Below are 24,408 nucleotides of genomic sequence, written 5' to 3'. Positions count from 1 at the left end.
ACTTACTCTGAGCATAGCCTAATGACTCATTCCAGCCTACAGTGTGTTCGACATCTTGGAGAAGGGCGATGTTTCTAGGGCTTTAGCCAGATTGCTGTGGGGCCATTATACCAGGGAAGAGGAAGGATTCCAAGCAACTAGGGAGTGGGATAGGTTTGGGATTTTTTTTTTGGGGGGGGGGGGGAAGGGAGCCATTCCTGCTGCCTCATGCTGGACAAACCCTCTCTCCTCCACCTAAGACTATGGTCCTGAAATAACCCACTTATCTCTGCTACCAGTATTCAGCGCGTCTGTTGGACTGGGAACCAGCAAGACCTGAAGCATTTGGAGCAAGCACAGGGGCGGCAGCTTGAGCTAACGGGGAGGTGGGGCCAGCAGTGCTCGAAGATGGGTAGAGGTCTGGAGAACATTGGGCTCATTGGAAGCTAGTCTAGCCCTGGGCTGGGAACTGGCTGTGGGGCTGGAGGAGGGGAGGGAGACAGAGGAGAAAAAGGCAGTGTTTCTGCTGCTTGGAAATAGGATGTAAGTCTCCAGGTCTTCTGTAAAGAGTACATAGCAAATAGGAGGATGATTTAGTTGGGAATTGGTTCTGCTTTGAGCAGGGGGTTGGACTAGATGACCTCCTGAGGTCCCTTCCAACCCTGCTATTCTATGATTCTATGATTCCTCCATGGCCCTCTAAGGGTTAAACCCATTACTCCTAGTTTTATCCTCCTTGACTTGAGAATAAATTGATGCCTGTCCTCTTTACACCTTCCCTTTACATACTTGTAGACAATTATGTCTCCTTTAAGCTTATTTTCTCTAGATAGAACAGGCCTAGTTCTTTTAACCTTTCTTCATAGGTCTTATCTTCCAAACCTTTCATCGCTTTTGTTCCTCTCTTCTGAGCTCTCTCTAATTATTGTGTCTTGTTTGAAATCAAGTGCCCTTTAGTCTCTCTCTCTCTCTCTCCTGCTAAGATCTTACTTACAGTCATTTTTAGCTTCCTTTTGTGAAGTCTTATCACTCTGCTCCTCCCATCCTTTCCAATTCTTAGCATTCTGATCTCTTATTTTGTTTCCACTGGTGCCTAACTGTAAACCTGCACTCTCCAAGTTTTCAGCCATTGCTTCATTATTGGTCAGTATTAAATTAAAAAACAAACAAAACAGAAACACAATAACAAGCGGGAGCCCATGTCAGTGGAATCCTATTGACAGCAAGAGCAGACTACCTGGATCCACCTGTCAGCTCTGTTTTATCTTTAGAGAGTGTAAGCTCTTTGGGGCAGGATCCATCCTTTCGTTCTGTGTATTTGCAGTGCCTAGCACAAGGCTGCCCTGGTCAATGACTCCAGTTTCTGGGTGCTACAGTAACACAAAATATTTTTATCCTAACCCATGGTTTTGGGTTGACATTTTTCATTTTTGGTTTCTAGCCACTGGCAATTTTTAAAAAAGTTTAAACAAAAGCCATGCCAATATTGCCAACCTCTAGCATTCACATAAATAAATAAATACATAAATACATAAATAAATAAAAAAAATAAAAAAAACACAAGTCAGCCCCTCCCCACAAACACTAATAGCTTAAAAATCTCAAGATTTAAAATAAAAATAAAAATTGGGGTTCATTTTCTTTGACGGCTGAAGCTTTCAAATGCACTTGAATAATGGTTTTAAGCTTTTATCTGAAACCCTCTGGGCTAGAAACGTACTTATTTTTAAAATCAAAGCTGAGATTCTCAGGCATTCACATGATTCCAGGACCTGGGGCTTTAAGAAAGACATCAACTACCACAAGACTTGCAATAAAATCATGAGAGTTGGAAACACTGCAGTGCCTTCCATATTGAGTACAAGAGAACCTCATAAAAAAGATACTGCAGCTAGAACTGTGTGGGAATTGGATTTTCCTTTTATACATGAAATTTCAAAAAAAATTCCATTCTGAAATGGAACAACAACAAAAAAATAAAAAAATGTAATTAAACTTCCTGTCAAACAAGATTCCAGAACAAAACCAAAAAGTGTCATTTTGTTTTAATTAAATTTTAACATTTCATTTTAATTTTGACTTTATTTTATTTATACATACATATAAACAAAAACTGGAATGAAATATTTTGAAACAAAAAAGTTTGAATGTTTCATTCCGAAAACATTAAAAATGGACATTTGCAATCAGAACACTCAGTTCCATTTTTAAAAATCAGTCAGAATAGACTGGCTTCCATGAAACTTTGATTTCAACAAGATAGTATTCACCCAGACAGATGTTCCATTGGAAAATTTTTGACCAGCTCTAATGACATGATTTTTGAGTCACACAATAGCTGAAATGGCTGGAGGTAGAAAGTTAAAATCTGGCATGGAAATAGCCCTCAGCCAGGAGAAGAGCCTTTATTTTTTCAAGAGTTATGCCTCTGTGAAAGTCACCTACTGAGCATGCACAGATATGGTCACTAAGTACACGTAAAGCAGCATTTACCCTTTCGTGTGTGTGGCTAATTTAGCTACAAGGGCAAAAGTGTAGGGGAAATATATTGCTGCAAATTGGTAGATACGCTTGTGGCTGAAGAACTGAAGGTGCAAAGGGCTTGAGCCCTGCTGTAATGTGGCCAAGTTCCTCTGTAGTTAGGGAAGAAACCTGAACGGAAAAGGAAGAACTCTTGCCGTTGTACTTCCTAAAGAGGTCAGAAGAGGGGCTCATTTCCACCAGACTCTTAGGCCTGGTCTACACTACAGCTGCCGATCGAGCTAAGCTATGCAATGTGAGTTACGTTAGTAGCGTAACTCAAGTCGACGTAGCTCAGATCTACTCACGCGGGGTCTACACTACACTATGTTGATGGGAGACGCTCTCCCACTGACATTGCTTCCCCCTTTCATTGAGTTGGAGTACAGAAATCAACGGGAGAGCACTCTTCCATCGACTGAGCTTGTCTTCACTAGACCCGCTAAATCAATGCTGCTGCATCGACTGCAGCAGTGCCAATTTAGCTCCGGAGTGAAGACAAGCCCTTAAAGAGCATCTGGTCAGGGCATACCAAGCCAAAGAGTTCCGTATTATGGAACTGATCAGAGACTGGAGTAGCTCTTGAGAGATAAATAGAAAAGCAATACATGTTCCATTTATTGGCCAGCAGAGCTTCTTCATCCTGGAAAGCAAAGCTCCTTTTGTTATAAAAAAAAGTTCCCCTTCCCCCTTTTTTTAAATTCCTCAGTAATCTTTCCTGGCTTCTCAGAGAGAACACAAAATTAGGTAAAAATTAATATTTTATATAATGCCACAAATGTACAGGCTTTATGACGGAGACCATAATTTTTGGTAGATTTATAGCTAGGCTAAATTTGGGTTTGAGAGTCGTGCAGTTCAATGCCTGCTCCAGGATTACATGCATCAGGTGTGCAAGAACATTTTGTCACGTGAACACTGACTTTTCTAGCAGGATTCTCAGGTAGTATCAACTGATGTGAATTTTTCAGATAATGCGAGAGGTTGCATGTACTCTTTCTATTTTGAAATACCCCAGCTTTCCTTTGTAGGAAATCACATGCAAACCTGTTCCAGCTTGACGCCCTGTGCAGAAGCCAATGACTGGTGTATGGTGGATCTTTTAGAGAGCATTTCTACATTACGTTCCTACACAATATCCTTTTCTCTGGCCTTCACAACGGCCATTGTGCCCCACTCATGTCCATGGAGAATGCCGCTACACAGCTCATCTTCCTATCCTGTAGCTTTGATTATGGCAATCCTCTTTGCATCCCCCACATTGGCTCCCTCTTTTCATATCAAGCATAATCTACTTGTCTTCACTTTCAAGGCCCTCCATAACGTATCCCCACCCTACTTACCATTTTTCATTCAGTATCAAAAGCTCAGTTCCCACCACTGAGCAGCCCATGATACTAGCTTCCATCACCCACTTTTTAAAAATTTAACACGTGTCTTTGTGCTTTCTCCCATGCTGCCCCCACACTGGGGAGAAACATCTGCAAAATTGAAACTCTCCTCTTCCATGAAATCTACAAAAACCTGACAACAGATACGCTGCTAGTGTGTTGAAACCACTGCCAATCATGCTGACCAGTATTGTTATTGTTTGACTGTACTCCCCCCATCCACCCTCTTATACTTAGCCTGTAAGCTTTTTGGGGGCAAGGATTGTCTTTGTTCTGTTTGTACAGCATCCCCTACCTCAATGGGACCCAACTGGGGCTACTAGTTGCTACAGTAATACAAAACTAATAAATAATTTCTTAGACTTAGGCCCTCAACTTGCTCCATTAAAAAGTCAATGGCAGCTTTACCCCTGCCACAAGTGAACATAGGATAAAACCATCAAAACCATCTAGACCAGTGGCTCTAAAGCTTTTCTGGCAATGCATGCATTCTGATCCTTCCAGTGCCATGTGGTTGTGGTTGATTGGAGCCTGCTACTGTATCGAATGGGAAAAGGGGGGGAAATTTGTTACTCCCCTCCCCCCGTTCATGTAGAGCTTGTTTTCATCTAATTCCATGTTGCATTTTTCTTTAATGAGATCAACAAATGGCATGGTTGCTGATTGGAATGTATGTCCTCTACCGTCAAACCAGAAGATTCCATCTATACGTAATATACTGGTGAGTGTGTGCAACTGGTCCCCCATCTTTGCCCAATCCACAAAGCATGAGTGTCACACCCCCAGCTAGAGAGCTTTGGCAGCTCATGCTGCTAGTTCTTGAGGGCCCTGGTATTCAATTCTTGGTGCATTGGCCAAGATGGCAACCATCATCTACACACTTCAGAAAGGAGAGGCAAAATTAAAGGGAGGTTTTCTGCCATACTTACTGTTACACGAGTTAACAGTGTTATTTAGTAACAAGTTGGGGAAGCAGAGAGCATACTAAGCAAATGGAAGAGCAAGAGTCCTAAGGCTTATACATTGTTTTTGAAATAAACTCTAGACGCATCTCCACCTCTTGAAGATAAATAATTGGAGGAGTTTGTGCTTAAGCCTCGCAAAATCTCTGTTGCAGGCAAAATATCCCTCTATTTTGAAAGTTAACCATAGTCCAGGTAAACGTCAGTTCTGGGTCCCACGGAATTTTAATCCCGTCATTGTTATTTTTGCAGACAACAGAATTTGATCCTGAGCCCAAGAATAAAAAATTCAGGTAACCAGGATCCATTAGCAGAGGCAAAGGTAGTGTTGTGAAGTGCTTAAAAAAAAAAAAAAAGTCCCACGAAGTCTACTATCTCTTGGTATCACCACCCACGTTAGTGTGCCCAGTTACTAATTTAATTCTTAGCACCATCCCCACAGACTCATGGGCATTCTGTTGCCTTTAAATTAATGCTATATTTATAAATGGCTCCCTTGCAGGTCTCTGTGAATCCTCCCCCCGGAGAAGGAGGAAATGGGACTTGATGGATTCATGAATTTGGTACTGTTGTTAAAAGAAACAAAAAAAGTAGGTGACCAGTTCACTCACATTTACTAGTACCTTACTTGTGAATAATCCCACTGATTTCAATAGGATCACTCAGAGCAAGGTGCTACTGATAGGCAGTATGGGTGGCAGATTCTGTCCAAATGACAGCTACATTGATTTTGAACTAGTTCCAGGAGAGAAAGCATGTCCACAGAAAAACCAGTCACATGGGGATATTTCTATCATAACTATACTTCATTTGTACTAAAACATGTCTGCAAACAGCGCATTTATTCATTTTATGTTCATCTGGGAGGACTGTCAAGGAGACAATCCTTCAATTATTGCAGAAGATGACATTAAGTCTGGTGATAAGGCTCAATAAAATAAAAATAAAAGGTATCAATAAAAGTGCCATAATAACTCTAGCAGTGGCCAACTTTAACAAGAAACCCATGTTTATTTTATAACACGCATACTCTGCTTGCAGTGCCACAGATTTATGAGGTCTTCCTGATTTATGGAGTAAGCCAAGACATTGTAGAACAGATTAGAGATTGCCTTTGTCTCCTAGCAGAGAAAAGAGGGGCATGATGGTGTTAATCTGTAGTAACTCCACTGAAGTAGCTTATTACCTCAGAGCAAGGTTGAATGATACCATCTCTCAGATCACAAGATGTGGAGCTGATGCCTATGGGAGGAATCCCAGCATTTGAGTTACTTATATAATCAAAGGGCTCAATCCTACTGTCTGGTGAAACCAATGGGATTAGGAGGGGACCCATATTTTCTTTGCAGATTGAGGGCCAAATTTTCTGCTGGTGTAGATGTCAATGAAGCTGCACCAATTTACCCCAGAAGAGAATTAGTCATTGAGTATTCATAAAGTGGAAACTCATTGTTTATACCAACAGTGCCTTAAACGGCATCCCTTCCTAATACAGTTTTCCTTAGGACAGTACAAGATTGCTCTAGGCTACAGACCATTAATGTAGGTCCAACTCAGAGTCCTTTCTCCCTCTGCTACTGGGGCTTCTAGTTTAAATTGCTTTATTAAAAATAATTTTAAACATTTATACTCTATGGATACACATTAATAGTGAATGTTCAGGGCCCCCCATATGACCTCATTTCCTCCTCTCTCCCCCCCTCCCCCCAAGGCTGAAAGACCCACCAGGCTGAATCCTACATCTTCATGAGGGGCAGGGGCAATAGATTCCACCTGAAGTGGTTGCAGTTGATTTGAAAGAGTAGAGCAGGAGATGGGAGAAAGACACTCTAATGCTGCCCCTTCTTCCCCCTGCTTCCTCCGCAAATTAGTAACTGTCTGGAACTTCAAGGGAGAAACTCTCTTTTCCCAGCCCCTCCCCTGCACCGAAAGGAAAGACATCAGCTGCACTAGGAAGGTCCCCTTCGCCCCTTAGTGATCTGGAGCCAGCTCCAACACCCTTCTACTTCAGTCCAGGGCTAGGTGGCATGGAGAGGGTATATGCTGTCCCCAGCTGTCAGGCAGGCTCTTGGTGACTCGTGCCAGGTGGCACAGGTCAGAGCAGTGCCTAGGTAAAAGAACTCAGTCATTTAAAAAACAAAAACACCTGTCTCATAAACGTGCATGAAGCCTACTAATATGTATACACTGAGATAATTTTAAACCAAAAAATAACTTTTGCAAGACTTGTATGAACTACAGAAACCCCAATTTTCTCTCACTACAATAATTCACTAATAAGATGCTTCGTCCTAGTGAACCAGTAGAATCATCCATGTTATGCCAGCACTGTTAGTACAGCTACACTGCCAGGAAGGGTAGGTCAATATTTCTAGGGGTCACCAAATGAAATTAATAGGCAGCAGGTTTAAAACAAATACAAGGAAGTTCTTCTTCACGCAGCGCACAGTCAACTTGTGGAACTCCTTGCCTGAGGAGGTTGTGAAGGCTAGGACTATAACAATGTTTAAAAGGGGACTGGATAAATTCATGGTGGCTAAGTCCATAAATGGCTATTAGCCAGGATGGGTAAGAATGGTGTCCCTAGCCTCTGTTCGTCAGAGGATGGAGATGGATGGCAGGAGAGAGATCACTTGATCATTGCCTGTTAGGTTCACTCCCTCTGGGGCACCTGGCATTGGCCACTGTCGGTAGACAGATACTGGGCTAGATGGACCTTTGGTCTGACCCAGTACGGCCATTCTTATGTTCTTATGTTCTTACGTAAACCTATTTTCTTCAAACACACATGGCTGGATTGTAAAGATTCACTCTAGAGTGGCATTTTTCCTACTGCATCTCAGCCCCAGAATACATGTTCTTTTTAGCCATTAAAAATTGAGCTCATTTTCAATTATTAAGAGCACAACACATTAAGTTCACCAGTGTTTAATTTTTTCCAATGACTCCCTGCGGGTCATTACCATGTAATCAGCATTAGTCCCTTTTAGTATTAAAATGGGCTAGCTATTAGTGTTTGAAAATTAGCTCTGTGCACTTTTGAATATTCATCTCTCTCAACGCTGGAATGGCTATACACTACACAAAGGGACTGTACAAGATACTGCTTAAACGCATATTTATATAAGGTTAAAGGGACACTGTCAGCTCCCATTTGATCCCAACTCCAAGCTGTCATAAAAAACAACAACCTAGGAACAACAACGTCCCCACAGTTATGAGTCCCCAGGTGGAAGTTTAAATTTCTACACAAGACAGACCCCAAACACTGATTCACTTAACACCTGAAAGCAGAGCTGATCTCATTCATTTGTATTGTTCAAACTGAGGGTCCAGTTTCCCACTCCTCCACAGGAAGGCTAATAGAGAGGAAATCTCTGCTGAGATGTCTTCCCCATCATTCTGGGGGGCGGGGTTTGCCCTATCACAGAACAGGCTCCACCCTAGCTCCTGGGAGATCAGAGATCAGACCATCTGTTCAGAGGCACACTGCCTCCACCCAAGCTGTGACCTTGGCAACAAGACTGGTTGCACACGCTCATTGGTTGCACACGTCCATGCGGCCAGTGCTTTGCTAGCCAGTGGCTGCCCTTAGCTGCCCTTTCCCCCTGGCCCCATTAAAGGCGGATCCTTATCACAGCCAAAAGTGTACTACAGCCTTTGACTGTTAGTTTTAAGAACATAAGAATGGCCATACTGGGTCAGAGCAAAGGTCCATCTAGCCCAGTATCCTGTCTTCTGACAGTGGCCAATGCCAGGTGCTTCAGAGGGAATGAACAGAACAGGTAACCATCAAGTGATCCATCCCCCGTCGCCCATTCCCAGCTTCTGGCAAACAGAGGCTAGGGACACCATCCCTGCCCACCCTGGCTAATAGCCATTGATAGACCTATCCTCCATGTACTTATCTAGTTCTTTTTTGAACCCTGTTATAGTCTTGGCCTTCACAACATCCTCTGGCAAGGAGTTCCACAGGTTGACTGTGCATTGTGTGAAAAAATACTTCCTTTTGTTTGTTTTGCCAAGAACTTGCCTGGGTGAGAGGGGAAACGTTGGGGGGAGATGATGCTTATTTCCATTCTGTCCATGGCCAGTCCACTGCCTACCAACCTTCCCCCAACCCATACCCCCAGGCTCCTGGACAGCCCTCAGTAGGAGATTCTGCTCTGGATTTCGCCAAGCCCTCTTTCTAATCAGGAGTGGGAAGATCCACATGGTCATCTTGGGAACCCAATCAGACCCTGGGAGAATTGTGTAGCAAATAAAAGTGAAACTTTAAAAAAACAAAACAAAAACCACAACTTAAGAATCCAGGGCATTGTTAGTAGCGAAGGTAAGGAAATGTGTGCTTACAACAGGCAATTGATATGCTAGCAGTTTCCCTTTAATAAGCTTTTCATTTCTTAATGGCTTTCCGTAACAGTGACCTCAGTCATTCTGTTGTACAGTAAACAATGCAACAGTGCGCCATTAGCCTGCCAATTTCCGCTTGTGTTCTCTGATTAATAGGGCCCTTTTCCAATACTTGATCATAAACTAAAGAATATGACTTGAGCAACAAATCAAATTCAAGTGAGGATAGATGGTGTAGCTAGTGCTTCAGATGAATGTATGCAGGGCAAGTGTTCAATCCCGAGGGGAAGCTAATGTCCTCTTATTGATTCATCGTAGCATAAATCACTAGGGAAGTACACTGAAAGCGAAGCTAAGACATTGATACAAGCTCTGATTCTCCTCTCATGCTGGTGTAACTGCATTGACTGAAATGGAGTTACGGCTCATTATGCTGATACAAATGAAAGGAGAATCAGGCTCATAGATTCTGATATGCAGCAAGGCCACAAAAATTAGTAAATCTTAAATAATTCAGAATGGAGAGGAATTTCCAAAGCACTCAGCATTGGCTTAACTCTGCGGCCATGGAGCTTTACTGTGGACTTCAGTGGGAGCAGAGTTAGGCCAATGCCGAGTGCCTTGGAAAAAAATCTCCCCCGTAACTAATTAGGGGCTCAATTGTGCCTTGAAAGGGACAGCTCTTTGCAGTGGGCGGGATTCTGCTTTAGGCAGGCAGAATGCCGCTGGGAGCTCCAGAGTGCGCAGTGGCAACACACCAGCTGCTACACTCCATAACCGGGTATAGCATACTCCCCTTGCAGGCTTATCCCCACTCTGTGAGCTGGAGTGGAGGTATGGATAAGCAGCATGGCTTGTCTCCTCCCTGTGCCATCTTTGGTGCCTTCAGGATCCCGTGCTCTCCCCCCCACACCATTGGGTCCAGCCCTTATGCAAGCAAGGCAATGAGGGGAAAGCTCCTAGTGCTCCCCCCATGCGCCTATGTACAGTCCAGGCCACAATCTGGCCCTGCACTATTAGAGTTCTATCAGTTTTAGTCTATTGATCCCAGCCCCAAACCAGATCACTTGGGCTTTGTCAGGGCAGGAGTGAATTACATCATTAAAAACGTGGTGTCAAGTATCAAGGGGTAGCCGTGTTAGTCTGTATCCACAAAAACAACAAGGAGTCCTCCTTGTTATCATTAAAAACATACATTACTGTACGTTAATGAATGACGGGCCAAGTAACCAATATGTAATCACCCTTAAAGTTACAGGAGTGCTGATCCAGACCAAAGACCCATGAAATAAGGGATGAAAAACAAAAAGTCATACCCACTATTCTGTGCCAGTATGAGATCATGGCTAAACTGAGCAACTCCATACAGCTGTGACAAATATACTTGTTGTTTAAAAGTAATCTTGCATTCAATCATACAGTGTAGTTAATTGGATTATGTTTGGCTACAGTAAATTTTGGTGCAACACACACAGAGCTGGTTTTGCTATTGTTAAACCTGAAACAATGTTCTGTCAAGCAAGTCAAACTAAGGTGATGTCTATGCGTACAGCGCTGCAGTGGCATAGCTGTACTGAGACAGCTATACTGCTGTAGTGTGTGTGGCGAAGACGCTCTCTGCCAATGGGCGAGAACTCTCTTGGCATAAAAAACCCCCACCCGAGAGCAGCAGAAGCTATGTTGGTGGGAGAAGCACACTCACCGACATAGTGCTGTGCATATGAGTGCTTATGCCAGCGTAATTTATGTCACTCGGGGGTGGTTTAGTCACCCCCAAGCAACATAAATTATGCCGGCATAAGCTGTAGTGTAGACATAACCTTCGTTTGCTAATTTTGTTTCAAAGAAATCCACTGAATCTCAGCTCTGCAGCTGAGATAAGGGCAGGGAAGAATAGCAGTAAAAGGGTTCTGCGTAGCTACTGGGTTTTGCACCCACTGTGGTTTTTCTTCTTCCTCCAACCTTGACAGTATTTTCCCCTCACTGTTTGAAACTGACGTCTCTTTTTAATCAAATGCGTGTTCTCTACTGTGCACATGCAATTTTTTTTAAAGTTATAAATTAATGCTAAATTTTTAGTTAAAGTGAAAATCACCACAAACATTGGGTGTTGGGGGGCAGGTGTGTGTGTGTGGGGGAAAATCAAAGGAAATAGATGGACCATGTAAACATGGGCCTGAATGAAAGCCTCTAAAGTCAGTGGAAAAATTCCCCTATGACTTCAATGGGCTTTGGATCAGGTCCCACATGTCACTCATTTTAGAAGGCAGATACAGTCCTCTGCAGTATGGAGGTATTATAGGTTCTCCTGAAGACCTTAAGAAGCTTGTATTCAAAATGGCAGTAGATTCAAGCATGTCCACTGCCTTTTAAAAAAAAGTCTGATATTTGTTTTGTTAAAAAACAACCAACAAGTGTGCTGTGCCACGGGGCAGGATTTGCAGCTCTACACTCCTGCCGACAGACAGACAGCCCTTCAGCAGATTGTATTGTGAGTATGGTTTTCTGTATCTCCATCTCCTGGGTCTCTGGTAGTGTTACCAGAGAAGGGGAATTCATGGATTCAAAGTCCAGAAAGGACCATTGTGATCATCTAGTCTGACCTCCTGTAGCGCACAGGCCAGAGACCTGCCCCCCAAATAATTCTTCGTGCATACCTTTTAGGCAAAAAGCATCCAATCTTGATTTTAAAATGGTTGCACTATGACCCTCGGTAAATTGTTCCGCTGGTTAATTACCCTCATTCTCAAAAATGTATGCCTGCACGTATCTAGCTCCAGCTTCCAGCCACTGGATCGTGTTCTACCTTCCTCTGCTAGATGAGAAGAGCTGCACTTGTATGAGAAGCTGGCAGAGGGGATTACCGGAGAGAGATAGGAGAAGCCACAGGAGGAGAATGGGAGCCTGAGATGAAAGCGAGACTGAACAGGCTGATCTCCAGGGCCCTAAATGCGAATATAGGAGGAAGAGGGATGAGGTTTGCAAGATGAGAGGACCTAGTGGAGGACTAAAAAAAGTGACAACCACTGGTTGATCTTGTCACAGATCTGACTACAACAGTGACCAGAAACTGAAAATAACTTTCTCACAAGGGATAAGTTTAAAAGGAAACGGAATTGAATTCCCCAGGCAGTAGTTAGGAGAGAGAAGCTGCGGAATGATTTCCCTTTCTGTAACACCCATGTTATCCTTATTTGTAAACACTATGCTGTAGCTCAGTCACAAGATGCAAGCTTGATGCAGGAATCACTGGGTGACAGATGTTCCTGGATGCAACAGAACCATTGTGCTTTCACTGCAGGGTGAAGCTGGCCACAGAGCGAGTGTGTGTAGTCCATGGGCTGCAACATCAGCTGCACTGAAGTAGTCTATATCCTGTCTGGGGGATGGGGTGGGGGAAGGGGAATTCTGCCCCTCTTAGCCCTGCAGAAATCCTCTGTGCTAAGCCTATTCTCAGACTTCACCCATGGGTCAAAGATGTGCCTCTAGATAAACTCTTGGTAATGCCTGTGCATTGGTACAGCCTGACTCTGAAGCAATACCACCCCCTCACCTCAGAGGCTGCACACAGGCATAACTAATGTCCAATGGATCACTCAAAACCTCAAGCTATTATGCCGTTTCCATGATAGAACTGTCAAATGGAAAACAAGACTACTAGAGCCAACATGGTCAAGAGTGGCCTCTGATTCAGATATCACTCAACTGTGACATGAACAAGAGAAAGTAGGGGCTCTAATATGACTTGAAGGCACCGCCCCATATTGGGGCAGAGTGAGGGGCTCATCACCTCAAGGGGAGCTCTGGCAGACTCACACCTCAAAAACAGGTACCCTGCCTCCCAGAGCTCCAGGTAATGCAGCCATCCTTGGAGAACATAGCACTGTGCTTCCCTCCACGCCTGGCCAGTGTGGAACAAGTTGCGGGGAGGTAAGTGCTGACTGTGGCACTTGTCTTACACACCATAAACACAGGGACTACTACTGTGCTCAGCCCTAGTGCAGGTGTGTAAGGAATGGATATCCCTTGGGTCCTTCCCCAGCCAAAGTATCTGCACGGGAACCAGGCACACACACACTCTCTAAAGCATCTAAACAAATATTATGAATGTAGGTCCCAAGTGTTCATTTGTTACCTAGAGGCAGATCTTGTTACTTCTTTGTAGACAATGGTTTTAGACCTCATTAATATTGTTTCTCTCAATTGATATTTGAGTGCATTCTTAATTATACTATAGGCAGTGAATGCCCTGCTATTCCTTCATCTTTATAATACGGTTTCCTGTACTGCTATCCATTAGTCAATCATTGCAATTTAGGCAACAAATAACACACCCCTTACAAAAAGTTCTAGGCACCCTAGCAATTAATCAGACTGAGAATCACAAAATAACCATCCAGCAGCCAAAAAATAAATAAATAAATAAATAAAAATCAAAGGCAAATAATGAATTCAGCCAGCCAATATATTGCAATATTACAGAATTTTATCATGCTAGCGATCTCCTATGCATGCAAATAATCCCACAGGTGAGTAAACATTCATCCAGGAGAATAAAAAGTTTCTCAAGCCTTACTCTTGAATTTAACTCAATTAAATTTCACCCCCATACTTTTTAAAGTCCCTAACTGACTAAGAGCCTAAGTCCCATACAGGTAAGTGCCTAACTCTAATGACAGTCAATAGGACTTAGGAATCTAAGTCTGTTTTGAAAGAGAGACTTAGGAAAAAAGATATAAACAGACTGATTCACAGACCACACCAAATAAGCATGCGACATGCTTCATAAAAACCACCTTCTAATCTACACTGTAGCAGCCTGATCATTTAAAGCTTTTGTCAAATTGGTCAGTTTCTCAAAGACACTGCATCTCTAAGCAATACAAGTAAGATACATTTAAACAATTACAAGCCATCGGAGACTTGTCATTGTCAGGGTTTCTTTTAAACCACACAATACCTTGTTTATGGTTGAAAATGCCTTCATTCGCCACACCACAGCACAGCAGGGTGTTTCTTGATAGCTGGCCCATGAGCAATATCTAATAGAGATGCACAATGGAACAAATAAAAAAACCAAAAGACAACAAGTGCTTGGAGAGAAATAGTAAAAGCTGGTACGGAATTACCAAACTGGGATTTATTTACTCCAGGGAACAATACTCATTCTTCTCACTGCAAACTACTCTTGCACAAGAGCCCATTTCCACATGTCGTTTGACATGTTTTTCCTAATTTAGAAGCCTTGTGGCATTCAGTGGATTTTAATGCACAGTAATTTTGAACTGAGCCATCATAAGTAGTTTAAATGAACATATTGTAGGCACTCTATTATCTTTAAATATATATATTAAGTTACCTGCAGGTTCCCTGTCATTTATTGATTGTCAAGATGCTCTACATACTAATGAAATTTAAATATTTGGTTTCTAATTTTTTTTTAAATAAAAAGTATCCAGGATTTTCAAATATGAATAGTGATTTTGAGTGCCCAATTTAAGACATCTAAAAAAGAAGCTTGATTTTAAAGGCAGTGCTGAGCATCCTCCACCCAATCATGAGAAGGTGAGTACCTGAAATTTGGACACACCAAAATCACCAGTTATTTCTGAAAATAAGCCAAGGATGTTTTGCTTACTGCTATATTATATTACATTATAAAAATACATTACAGGAGCAGAGAGTAGTCACCATTTATTTGAATGTTTTGAATTAGGAGAAAAATTCAGGCTACGTTACGAAGATGCAACACTGTCAAGAATAAAGATGGGGATTTATCAGGGAAAGAAGATATGATATGGTTGGAATGCCTGAAGGGAATACCAAAGCCAGAGATCTGAAAGACATTTTACTTCTGAATATTAAAAATTGTCAACGTTTTCATAATTGAAGCAATTATAGCATAATAGTTGCACAGGTATGAAATCATAAGTCTGTCAAGAGACCAGACAAATTATTTGGAAAGAAGCACTGCAATTTGATATATCAGCTGCCATCTTCTCCGCATTAAGGGGCAGATCTTCAGCTGGAGGAAGCTGACATTGGCCCATTGAACTTAATGGATCAACACCAATTTACATCAGCAGAGAATATGGCACTATGGATTTAGGATACCTTTAAAAATTAAAGCTTTCATTTTAATCCACCTAAATCCATTTCACCTACACCTCACTTGCTGGTGGATAGAGACAAAGACAGCATTACAAGTGTGCCAATGACCAGGCAGGTTGCAAATAACAGTTCAGTGTATATTTAATTCAATTCACAGGGAAGATCAAACATTCTGCACATTACATAGGTTATATTTATAATTTCTCTTAGTGAGAAGAGTCCCCGCCCCCTTCACCTAATAGTGGAGGGTGCCTGCAAGTAAAGCTACAAGCAAAATGGGTAAATTGGAGCTTGAGTCTGGCTCGCCGACCACCCACAGAGGGACTCCAGGAGCACAGCATATGTTTGAAGACATGTGTGCCATGTGTCTATGCATCCCTAACAAGCAGGATGTGGAAGAGTTAGAGGTAAGAGGTAAGAGACAGGAACCAAAAGAGATGCTGGTTTAGTTCCTGGCTCTGCCACAAACTCCCTAATGTGAACTTGGGCGAGTCATTTAGTCTTTATGCCTCAGTTCCCCCATTTGTGAAATGGGAATGATACTACTTCTTCCCCCTACTCCCCCACCTTTATTCATCTATTTAGACAGTAAATTTTTTGGTACAGGGACTAGATATTTGTACAAGACCTAGAACAATGGGGAGCCAATCTCAGCTGCAGCTTTCTGGCACCATGATAAGCAAACAACAATAATGCAGATTATTCTCCTGCCATGAATAAGCAGTCTTCTCAAATGTTGAAGTGGGTGCTATGGCCAACCAGAATATCAGCACACAGTTAACACCACTTCTGTGACAATAGTCTGAACCTGGTGAGGTTGCCAAAAAATCTTTTGATGATCTGGGCTATAACATAATACATACACACATTAAGATATATGCAGTAATACTACTCATACATAAAGGTAATCTCAGCCTTCCTGGAAAAGGATTACCTTCATTTTTCACTTTTGAGGATGGTCTGTGTTATGTTGGCTATCAAGGATCTGTTCTCTTTTCTCCACCCATTTTTGGAGTACACTTTCCATTAAGACAACTTTTATAGGTAACTATTGATAATCAGTGATTAATAGTCATGCTTCCTAAGGAATCAGAAATTAATAGACACGCTTTCTAAGAAAGTGCGGCAGTCTGTATTAGTTATTGTAGGGTTGCTATAAGCACAAGTTTGTTTGCATTCCAGGCGAAGGGCTTTGCAGCAAGTACCTGCACATTTAATCAATATTTTAAAAAATTAGCCCCACCCAAAGTATTAGAAATTAACCCTAACAAATGTGGTGATAGTAATAGAAATATTTTAAACCTTTGTACAGGTTGATCATCTTAATTGCAGGTTGTTGTGCAGTATGACACAGTGTACCTACTAAAGTATGCCTGGAAGAAAGACATTTGTAAACTCTACAGTGAAGTGCAGATGCTTACACTATGTTATTACTACTTGGATATTTGACTCTATTGATCTGTAAGAGCATTTGGAAAGTCAATTGTCCTTTCTTTCCTTACTATATATTGTCAAGCAATATAATGGTTCTTCCCGAAGTGTTTACTAGAGCTCACTCTTTCATCCAACTAATCCAGAAAACTTCCCACAATCTTTTGTGAAGAACACTGAATTATTATAAAAACACTGTTCACTTAATCCTTCCCATTAGGCCGTTCAGTGATGACTGAATCTCAAAAAAGTCTTAGAGCCATTGCATGCAAATATTTTAGGGCTAAATGAGATGTGTCACCTACATTTTGGATTTTTACATCACCATTTGTCATTCTGACTAATAGGTCTTGCTCATCCTTGATTTGACTGGTTGATATTGATGTAAGTAAGTTTTGATAAAAGTAAGCTTTCTGGAGAAATCCAGATCTTTCACCTTACTGCAGTGACAGCTCTTTCTAGGAGGCTTCTGTAGCCATCAAAAAACTGCAAGAACAAGCAACATGACATGACACAAAGTTAACAAGAACTGGACTGGATGTTAGTAATGGGAAATTTACCAGAGATGAAAATGTACAGTCCTACTAAAATCAGTAGCCATCGAAAACTCTCATCAGTTGATGTTTATTCAATGACCTATATGAAACAACTTTTGGTCTCAATCCAGTGGACTGCATCCCAGACTGCCTCCATGACACCTTAAAACAAAGGCCATGGATTAAAATTCACATGGAGGCAGATTTACTTTTTCACCTAGAATGGTCCCTCAGACGAAGCATTCAGTCAGTTAGTTACAAGACATCTTGCTGTGCCTAACATTTTCCCGTCTTTTGGAACGGCATGTTCTACTTGAATGGTACAATTAGATTTTTCTGGAATGAGGCAAAGGGACACTTTGGGCCTGCAAAAAAGAAAACACAAACAAAAACAAAAAAACAAAACAAAATAAAATGAGGAGCGTTGGCAAGACAAAGCTCTCAGCTTTGAACAGATGAGATGGTTACCAGGAAAAAATCGATTTATAAATGCCAAAAGTAGCTGCTGAAGAACCAAATCCAGAGTTAATATAGCTATGACATTTTCAGGGAAACTGTCAAAATGTCAGTACATCCCTGGGAGGCATCTTTATGGTTGACCAAGCTAACTGTATTCCCTCCTGGGAATCCTGGGAGTTGGCGCAATTATAATTTTGCAAAGAATGTCTAGAGGAAGGTACCTGGGGCCTTTTGGGTTGAGCATACGTAGGCTTGGAAGGATTTGACTTCTATTGGTGAAATAGACATTTATCAAATGCGCACAAACTGAGGAAAAAATATTTGCATTGATAAAAGAAATGTACAGATGGGCAAAGTGAGAAAAATGATGCTTGAGAACTTAGTTTGATTTAAGGATATGTACGTAGCATATTTTGATGTGGTGTTGACAATTTGTGTTTTAATTATTATAATGGTTTAACTTTTTGAATCTCAGCATCATCAATAATTGTTTCACTCCCTCCCATAATTTTGCACAACTGAAAATTTAAATCTATAATTGGAAAATACTCAAAAAAACAAAATCTATAGCAGGGGTCAGCAACCTTTCAGAAGTGGTGTGCTGAGTCTTCATTTATTCACTCTAATTTAAGGTTTCGCATGCCAGTCATACATTTTAACGTTTTTAGAAGGTCTCTTTCTATAAGTCTATAATATAGAACTAAACTATTGTTGTATGTAAAGTAACTAAGGTTTTTAAAATGTTTAAGAAGCTTCTTTTAAAATTAAATTAAAATGCAGAGCCCCCCGGACCAGTGGCCAGGACCCGGGCAGCGTGAGTGCCACTGAAAATCAGCTTGCGTGCCGCCTTTGGCACGTGTGCCATAGGTTGCCTACTCCGATCTATAGTAACCCCCCCCCTCAAAAAAATCTACTCCTGCCAAGCCTAAAAACATAACTTCAGAGGTAACTCTGTAAAGCAGTGTGCAAAGGCAGGTAAAATCCTCTCCCGTAGTTTGAGAACCCTTATTTTTTTGATGGGGAGGAAATATTGCACTTCAGAGAGGTTGCGTTCTTCATATCTTTAATAGGAACTACTTGCACTTTTGCCTCAGAAATCTCTGGCCAAGATGAAGGGTCTTTTACTGTCTTTTGCCTTGAAAGAATTCAGATCCAACTATGTCAACGTGTGTCAAAGGAAGGCCTCAAACATGCTTGCCCATGACAACGGAGTGCCAGCCTGGGGAGAACGGCAGATACCTGGGTGATGAGTGCAGTATAAGAAAGAACCTGAATAAATAGAATAGAAACCTCGTCTTTAATGGAAAACTCCCCCCACAATAAACAGAGGGGGGTCGTTCTAGAAGTCAAAAGCTTCACTTACCTCTTGAGTGGCCTCTAATTCTAGACTGGTAGCTGCCTGCATGATGGCCATATTCTAAACACTGTAGCTAGACCTCAGGACTCTGACAGGCAAGTATCCCTTGATTCAGAGTATTCAATTCAGATTCCCCCTATGGAAGGGATTCAGGCTTCAGCAATGATCATCTGCACAGTGAAGCCCGAGTGCTCTTCTTTTGTGCCAGTTTCTTTCACAACATGGTTTATGTGAACGATACAAAATATCATAGTTACTGTTAGTGTTACTGTCCCTCCTTGAAACGCAGATTATTGCAGAAAACATATGGCCCTGATTTAAAAAAAAAAAAAAATTCTTAGTGTGATTCTTACCCCTTGCTGGTCAACTGAGCTAACCAAGTTCCAACCCAGCACTTGAGAATTAGTGCATTGAGGGGACAGCATTTTTTTTATCATCCCGTTTGTGTTTTTAAATGTATGTATTCTTTCACCTCTACTACCATCACATCGATTTCTTGGGGAAGAAGAGAATATGTAGTTCTTTAAAGAACGTTTTCCTATCAAGCCACCAATACCAAATGATTGCAGGTGATGGTTACTAAATGAAGTGGACCCAACATAAAGAGTTTTTAGGGCCCAAAATTACAGGTGGGTACCATATATTTCAGATTTGAGAGGATGGTATGCTGGGGATTTCCCCCCCTTCCCCGAAACATCAGAAATGGCCCCAACTAGAGATGGGATGCTGGATAGGGTGGGCCAGTGCTGGAGGTAGCATTGAGCATCTTCTCTCTCATGTACTTGGCTGGCTGGTTCTTGCTCAGGGTCTAACTGATCGCCATATGTGGCATCACGAAACAATTCGCCCACCTCATCACCCTAGTGGGTGAGCATTTCACAATCTTTAAATGTGTTTAGCCTCAACCCTCTCCAGGAGGTAGGGTAGTGCGGTTATTCCCATTTTACAGATGGGGAACAGAGGCACAAAGAAGCTAAGTGATTTGTTCCAGGTCTCAAAGTCTGTGGCAGAGCAGCGAATGGAACCCAAGTCTCCCAAGTCCTAGGCTTAACGGCCTAATCACCAGATCATGCTTCCTAATATTTAAGGAGGACAGCAGTGCCTACAATCCCCCACTAAGATGAAGGCTGCATTGTGCAAGACCTTATACAAACACAGTGAGACACTGATTGTCCTGGAGTGTTACAGTTCAGATAACAAACAGGAGAAAGGATCAAGGTGGGGGCAACAGCAGCACAGAGGGGAAGTGACGGAGCAGGTGAGTGACAGAGCTGGGAACAGAACCCAGACCTTGTTCAAGCAGCCAGTCTGCTCAGCCAATTCTGTGCTTTGGGAGGGGTCACTGTAGCATCCCTCACGTGATCTTCCATTGCTACCAGTCTGGAGGCAAAAGTTCATTTAAAACCATCACAAACTGGTGGTGAACAAAGGAACTGATGGGGAAGCTATGTAATTAAGCACACAAATATACTGTATATATATGTCAGGACATTTCACCACTGTATTCTAGACCTCTGATGGAGTGCGATTTTACAAGCAAGCGTTTAGGAAGGCTGCATTACTCAGTGTGAGGATTTCAAACCACTGGCGATAAAGACTTTACAGTACTAGGCTGTTCTCTATATGCCATGATGTCACAGAAGAGCTATTCTATTTTACTGAGTTTTACTAAGCGTTATTGGGACTATTTGTCATAGCTCTCCTGTAAAACCTAACAACTGACTTAGCACAGGTCCTCTGTACAGTGCTCACAGCCAGGTGTAAAGTGTTGAAGGTGAACTAAAATAGCTCCTTTCCACCTAAAACTAGCTGATTTCAGGTCTCTTCAGGGCTAGAAGGAAATTTATGTCTTCTAGGAAGCTGGCAATCTGCTCTTTCCAATGGTTTGAAGCTTGTTTTTGGCTCCTCAGGGTTGTGAGACACTGCACCTTAAACCTACTGCTAGTGCAGAACTACATTTGTCCAACCCAGGCCTCAGGCTGTGTGTGTCACTTAGAGGAGGGGAAATAGGGAATATTATTAAGAACATAAGAATGGCCGTACTGGGTCAGACCAAGGGTCCATCCAGCCCAGCATCCTGTCTGCTGACAGTGACCAATGCCAGGTGCCCCAGAGGGAATGAACCTAACAGGTAACGATCAAGTGATCTCTCTCCTGCCATCCATCTCCACCCTCTGACAAACAGAGGCTAGGGACACCATTCCTTGCCCATCCTGGCTAATAGCCATTAATGGACTTAACCTCCATGAATTTATCTAGTTCTCTTTTAAACCCTGTTACAGTCCTAGCCTTCACAACCTCCTCAGGCAAGGAATGCCCTTTTATTTGTTTTAAACCTGCTGCCCATTAATTTCATTTGGTGGCCCCTAGTTCTTATATTATGGGAACAAGTAAATAACTTTTCCTTATTCACTTTCTCCACTCATGATTTTATATACCTCTATCATATCCCCTTCTTAGTGTCCTCTTTTCCAAGCTGAAAAGTCCTAGCCTCTTTAATCTCTCCTCATATGGGACCTGTTCCAAACCCCTAATCATTTTAGTTGCCCTTCTGCTAGGTTGCTTAAAATTAAAAAAAAAAAAATGGTGGGGGGCAGGATGGTTTGAAGCTACTTGTTGGAGAATTGGAATGTGTACAAGTAAACGGAATATCTGAAGAGCAAATCCCATTAATTCCACCACCCATGGGCACAGAAGGTCTGACAGACAATGGAAGTGGAGCAGGTGACTGAACTGGAGCAGAGTCTCATGGGATTCCATTCCCACCAGCATTGAAAGAGGTTTTGGGGATGAGGTTAGGGCTGGTCTAGGGAATCCCTAATTACACAGATCCAACTGCTAAACTCCTGTGGGCAGGAGGTGGGTAGAGGGAGAACAGAGAGGGGAACAGGTGTGACATGCTGTTTGCCCCATGGAGGGAGCAGCCCTTTGCATATGGCACGCTGGAGGAGTACCAAGCTGTCAGAATCAGTTCTGTGTTCAGAAATAATGAAAATCCCAGAGCTGCAGATAACAGTGCTTGGTTTGTTTCCCTCTAGAACTCTTGTTCCCCTCCCACCCACGACAAGGTTACTTATTATTCCATCACTTGCAAAACAAGGAAATTTAGCACAGCATCATCAATTTCAGACAACAATGTTGCATAAATCAACCAGTATAATAGTGGTCTGTGCAGCCAAATGATACTTGGGTTGATGTGTACTGATAAACAGGAAACATTTGATTCACCAGCATAGTGTTTTTCATAAAACAAAGCCATTCAATAGATACAATTCTTACTTTAGCTTAAGAGAAAAGCCAAAAAACAAAAACAAGAAAACCCCACCATTCCAGATTGCAGAGGCAGGAAGACGAGGGATTGGAGGGATTCTCAAAAAAAAAAAAAAAAGATTCCTCGTGCAAATGAAGTTCTGCAGGATTTGTGTGTTTGTACAGCACTTTGCACAGTAGCTTCTTGGTCTGTCAGTGGGGATCCTAGATGCTGCTGTAATAATCAGGCTTTTTTTTTTTTTTTTAACGTGATCTTTATATCTCAATCTCATTTTCTTGGTGCTAGTGGGAAAGCTGAGCAAAAAACTCAGTGAATAAAAAGACCCTGATCCAGCACTTCAGTGTGTGCTTGCTTTCCTGGACCAGGGCCTGTGAATAACATTCACCACCATGATTTTAAGACCGATATATGTACACTGCACACACACACACACACACACACACACACAGAGGATGTAAGGGACTAATAGCCAGCAACATTCTGAAAGTTAAAGGTGGTTAAAGGTGGTGTTTAAAGATAGTTCTAAGAAGTTTAGGGCAGTATTGGTACCAGAACTCAGCTTCAGCTCTGTTTACATATCAGAAACAAGCAGAATTGTTACCAGTTAGTTTTGAGATGACAGGGCCTAATCTAAAGTCTACTCAAATCCATGAGAGTTTTCTCATTCAGTTCAATGGATTTTGGATCAGGCCCATTGAGGGTCTTGTCTGGCTTCCATTGAAGGCAGTGGCAAAATTCTCATTAATTTAGGATTTCTGTACATCTACAGTTGTGAAGGCTTCACAATTCAGTCCCTGGGGTAGGGGATAAGCAACTAGTGTGCACGGTGTAGGCTCCATTAACCCCCCATCAATGAACGTTCCTGGCACTTTTCCCCTTCACCCCAGCTCACAAAAGGAAGGGGAAAGTCACAAGCTTCATACAACACCAATATGACCTTGAGAGGTAGGGCAGCTGTGTGATTACTGCATAGTGTGTCACTCGGCAGCTAGTACTGAAGTGTTGCTCCCCCTGCAGCTCCTTACGGGGGAGTTTTGGCCAGTGGATCTGCACAGTCACAGACCAAGTGGCTTTGCCCTTGCTCCTCCCCTTGCTTCCACACATGCAGGCCAATTGTCTACCTTGCCGTGGACAGATCTTCACTACTCTGTGGCATGCCCCTTAAGATGCAACAATACACCAGTTCTACCCTTGCTTTTGAGACTTTGCATAGCCACACGAGTTCAGGCAGAATTGGCTCCCAACTGTTTAAAGAAATGGAAAGCTAACACAGAGGCCTTCCTGACAAAGATGTTCCGCTGATCATTTAGTGTAATCAGCTCTGCATAATTCAGCAGAAGAGTTCATTACAGGCACATCACATGCTGTTAGCCTGACAATGTCCACTAAATTACTAAACCCAAATACAATGGGGCTAGAGTCTGCCTTCACTTACACCCTATGCAACCCCGTTGGACTTTTAAAGGCGTCCAGTAGCTTGTCTTGATTTTAGCAATACTGGCAGCATCTATGTACTCTTTTAAATGATGTCCAGCTTCTTCGTGATGAAAGCAACAATGAGCCATGCCTGGCTTTTCATGTGATTATGCAAAGCATGCTGTACTTTATAATACCTCTACTTTAGTAGTGCTAATAATACAGTTCATTGCCTGCAGCATACTATTTCTCCTTAGTATGCATCAGCTGAAGGCTTTAGACCAAAGTAATATAATCTCCTCCCATGTGTTTATTAACTGCAGTCTGTGCCTGAAAGGAACTGAATCATAGTAAAGCCCAGGGGCTCAATTCTCCCACGTAGGATAGGATAGAAGTAACTCAGATTGAAGTGAGTGGAAGTTACTCATTCTGCTTGGGGAGAGTCAGGGTCTGAATTTTTAGGATCAGCCATATATGATGTAGCTGTCAAGTGGACCTACCCTTTGTAAAGTGTTATTTAAAACTCAGTCAATCATATTAACTCAAAACACAGACAATAAGACAGTTACAAAGGAATGGAACAGGGGGTATTTGGTCCCTAGTGGTAATTTGCTTCCTATAC

At 42.2% G+C, this 24,408-nt stretch overlaps 1 protein-coding gene across 1 annotated transcript in view; it reads right to left on the bottom strand.

Moving 5' to 3' along the window:
• The window catches only part of PAK5 (p21 (RAC1) activated kinase 5), a 90,420-nt gene extending 73,338 nt beyond the window's left edge, over positions 1-17,082 (bottom strand). The window contains exons 1-2 of the mRNA XM_065400816.1: positions 17,053-17,082; positions 14,166-14,247 (exon numbers count right to left, since the gene is read on the bottom strand). Coding sequence (XP_065256888.1) covers positions 14,166-14,247; positions 17,053-17,082 — 112 coding nt within the window. The remainder of the gene's footprint in view (positions 1-14,165; positions 14,248-17,052) is intronic.
• Positions 17,083-24,408: the final 7,326 nt, after the last annotated feature.

Source organism: Emys orbicularis, chromosome 3 (assembly GCF_028017835.1).
Source record: "Emys orbicularis isolate rEmyOrb1 chromosome 3, rEmyOrb1.hap1, whole genome shotgun sequence".
Lineage (NCBI taxonomy): Eukaryota > Metazoa > Chordata > Testudines > Emydidae > Emys > Emys orbicularis.
This window is presented reverse-complemented; position numbering and strand designations above follow the sequence as displayed.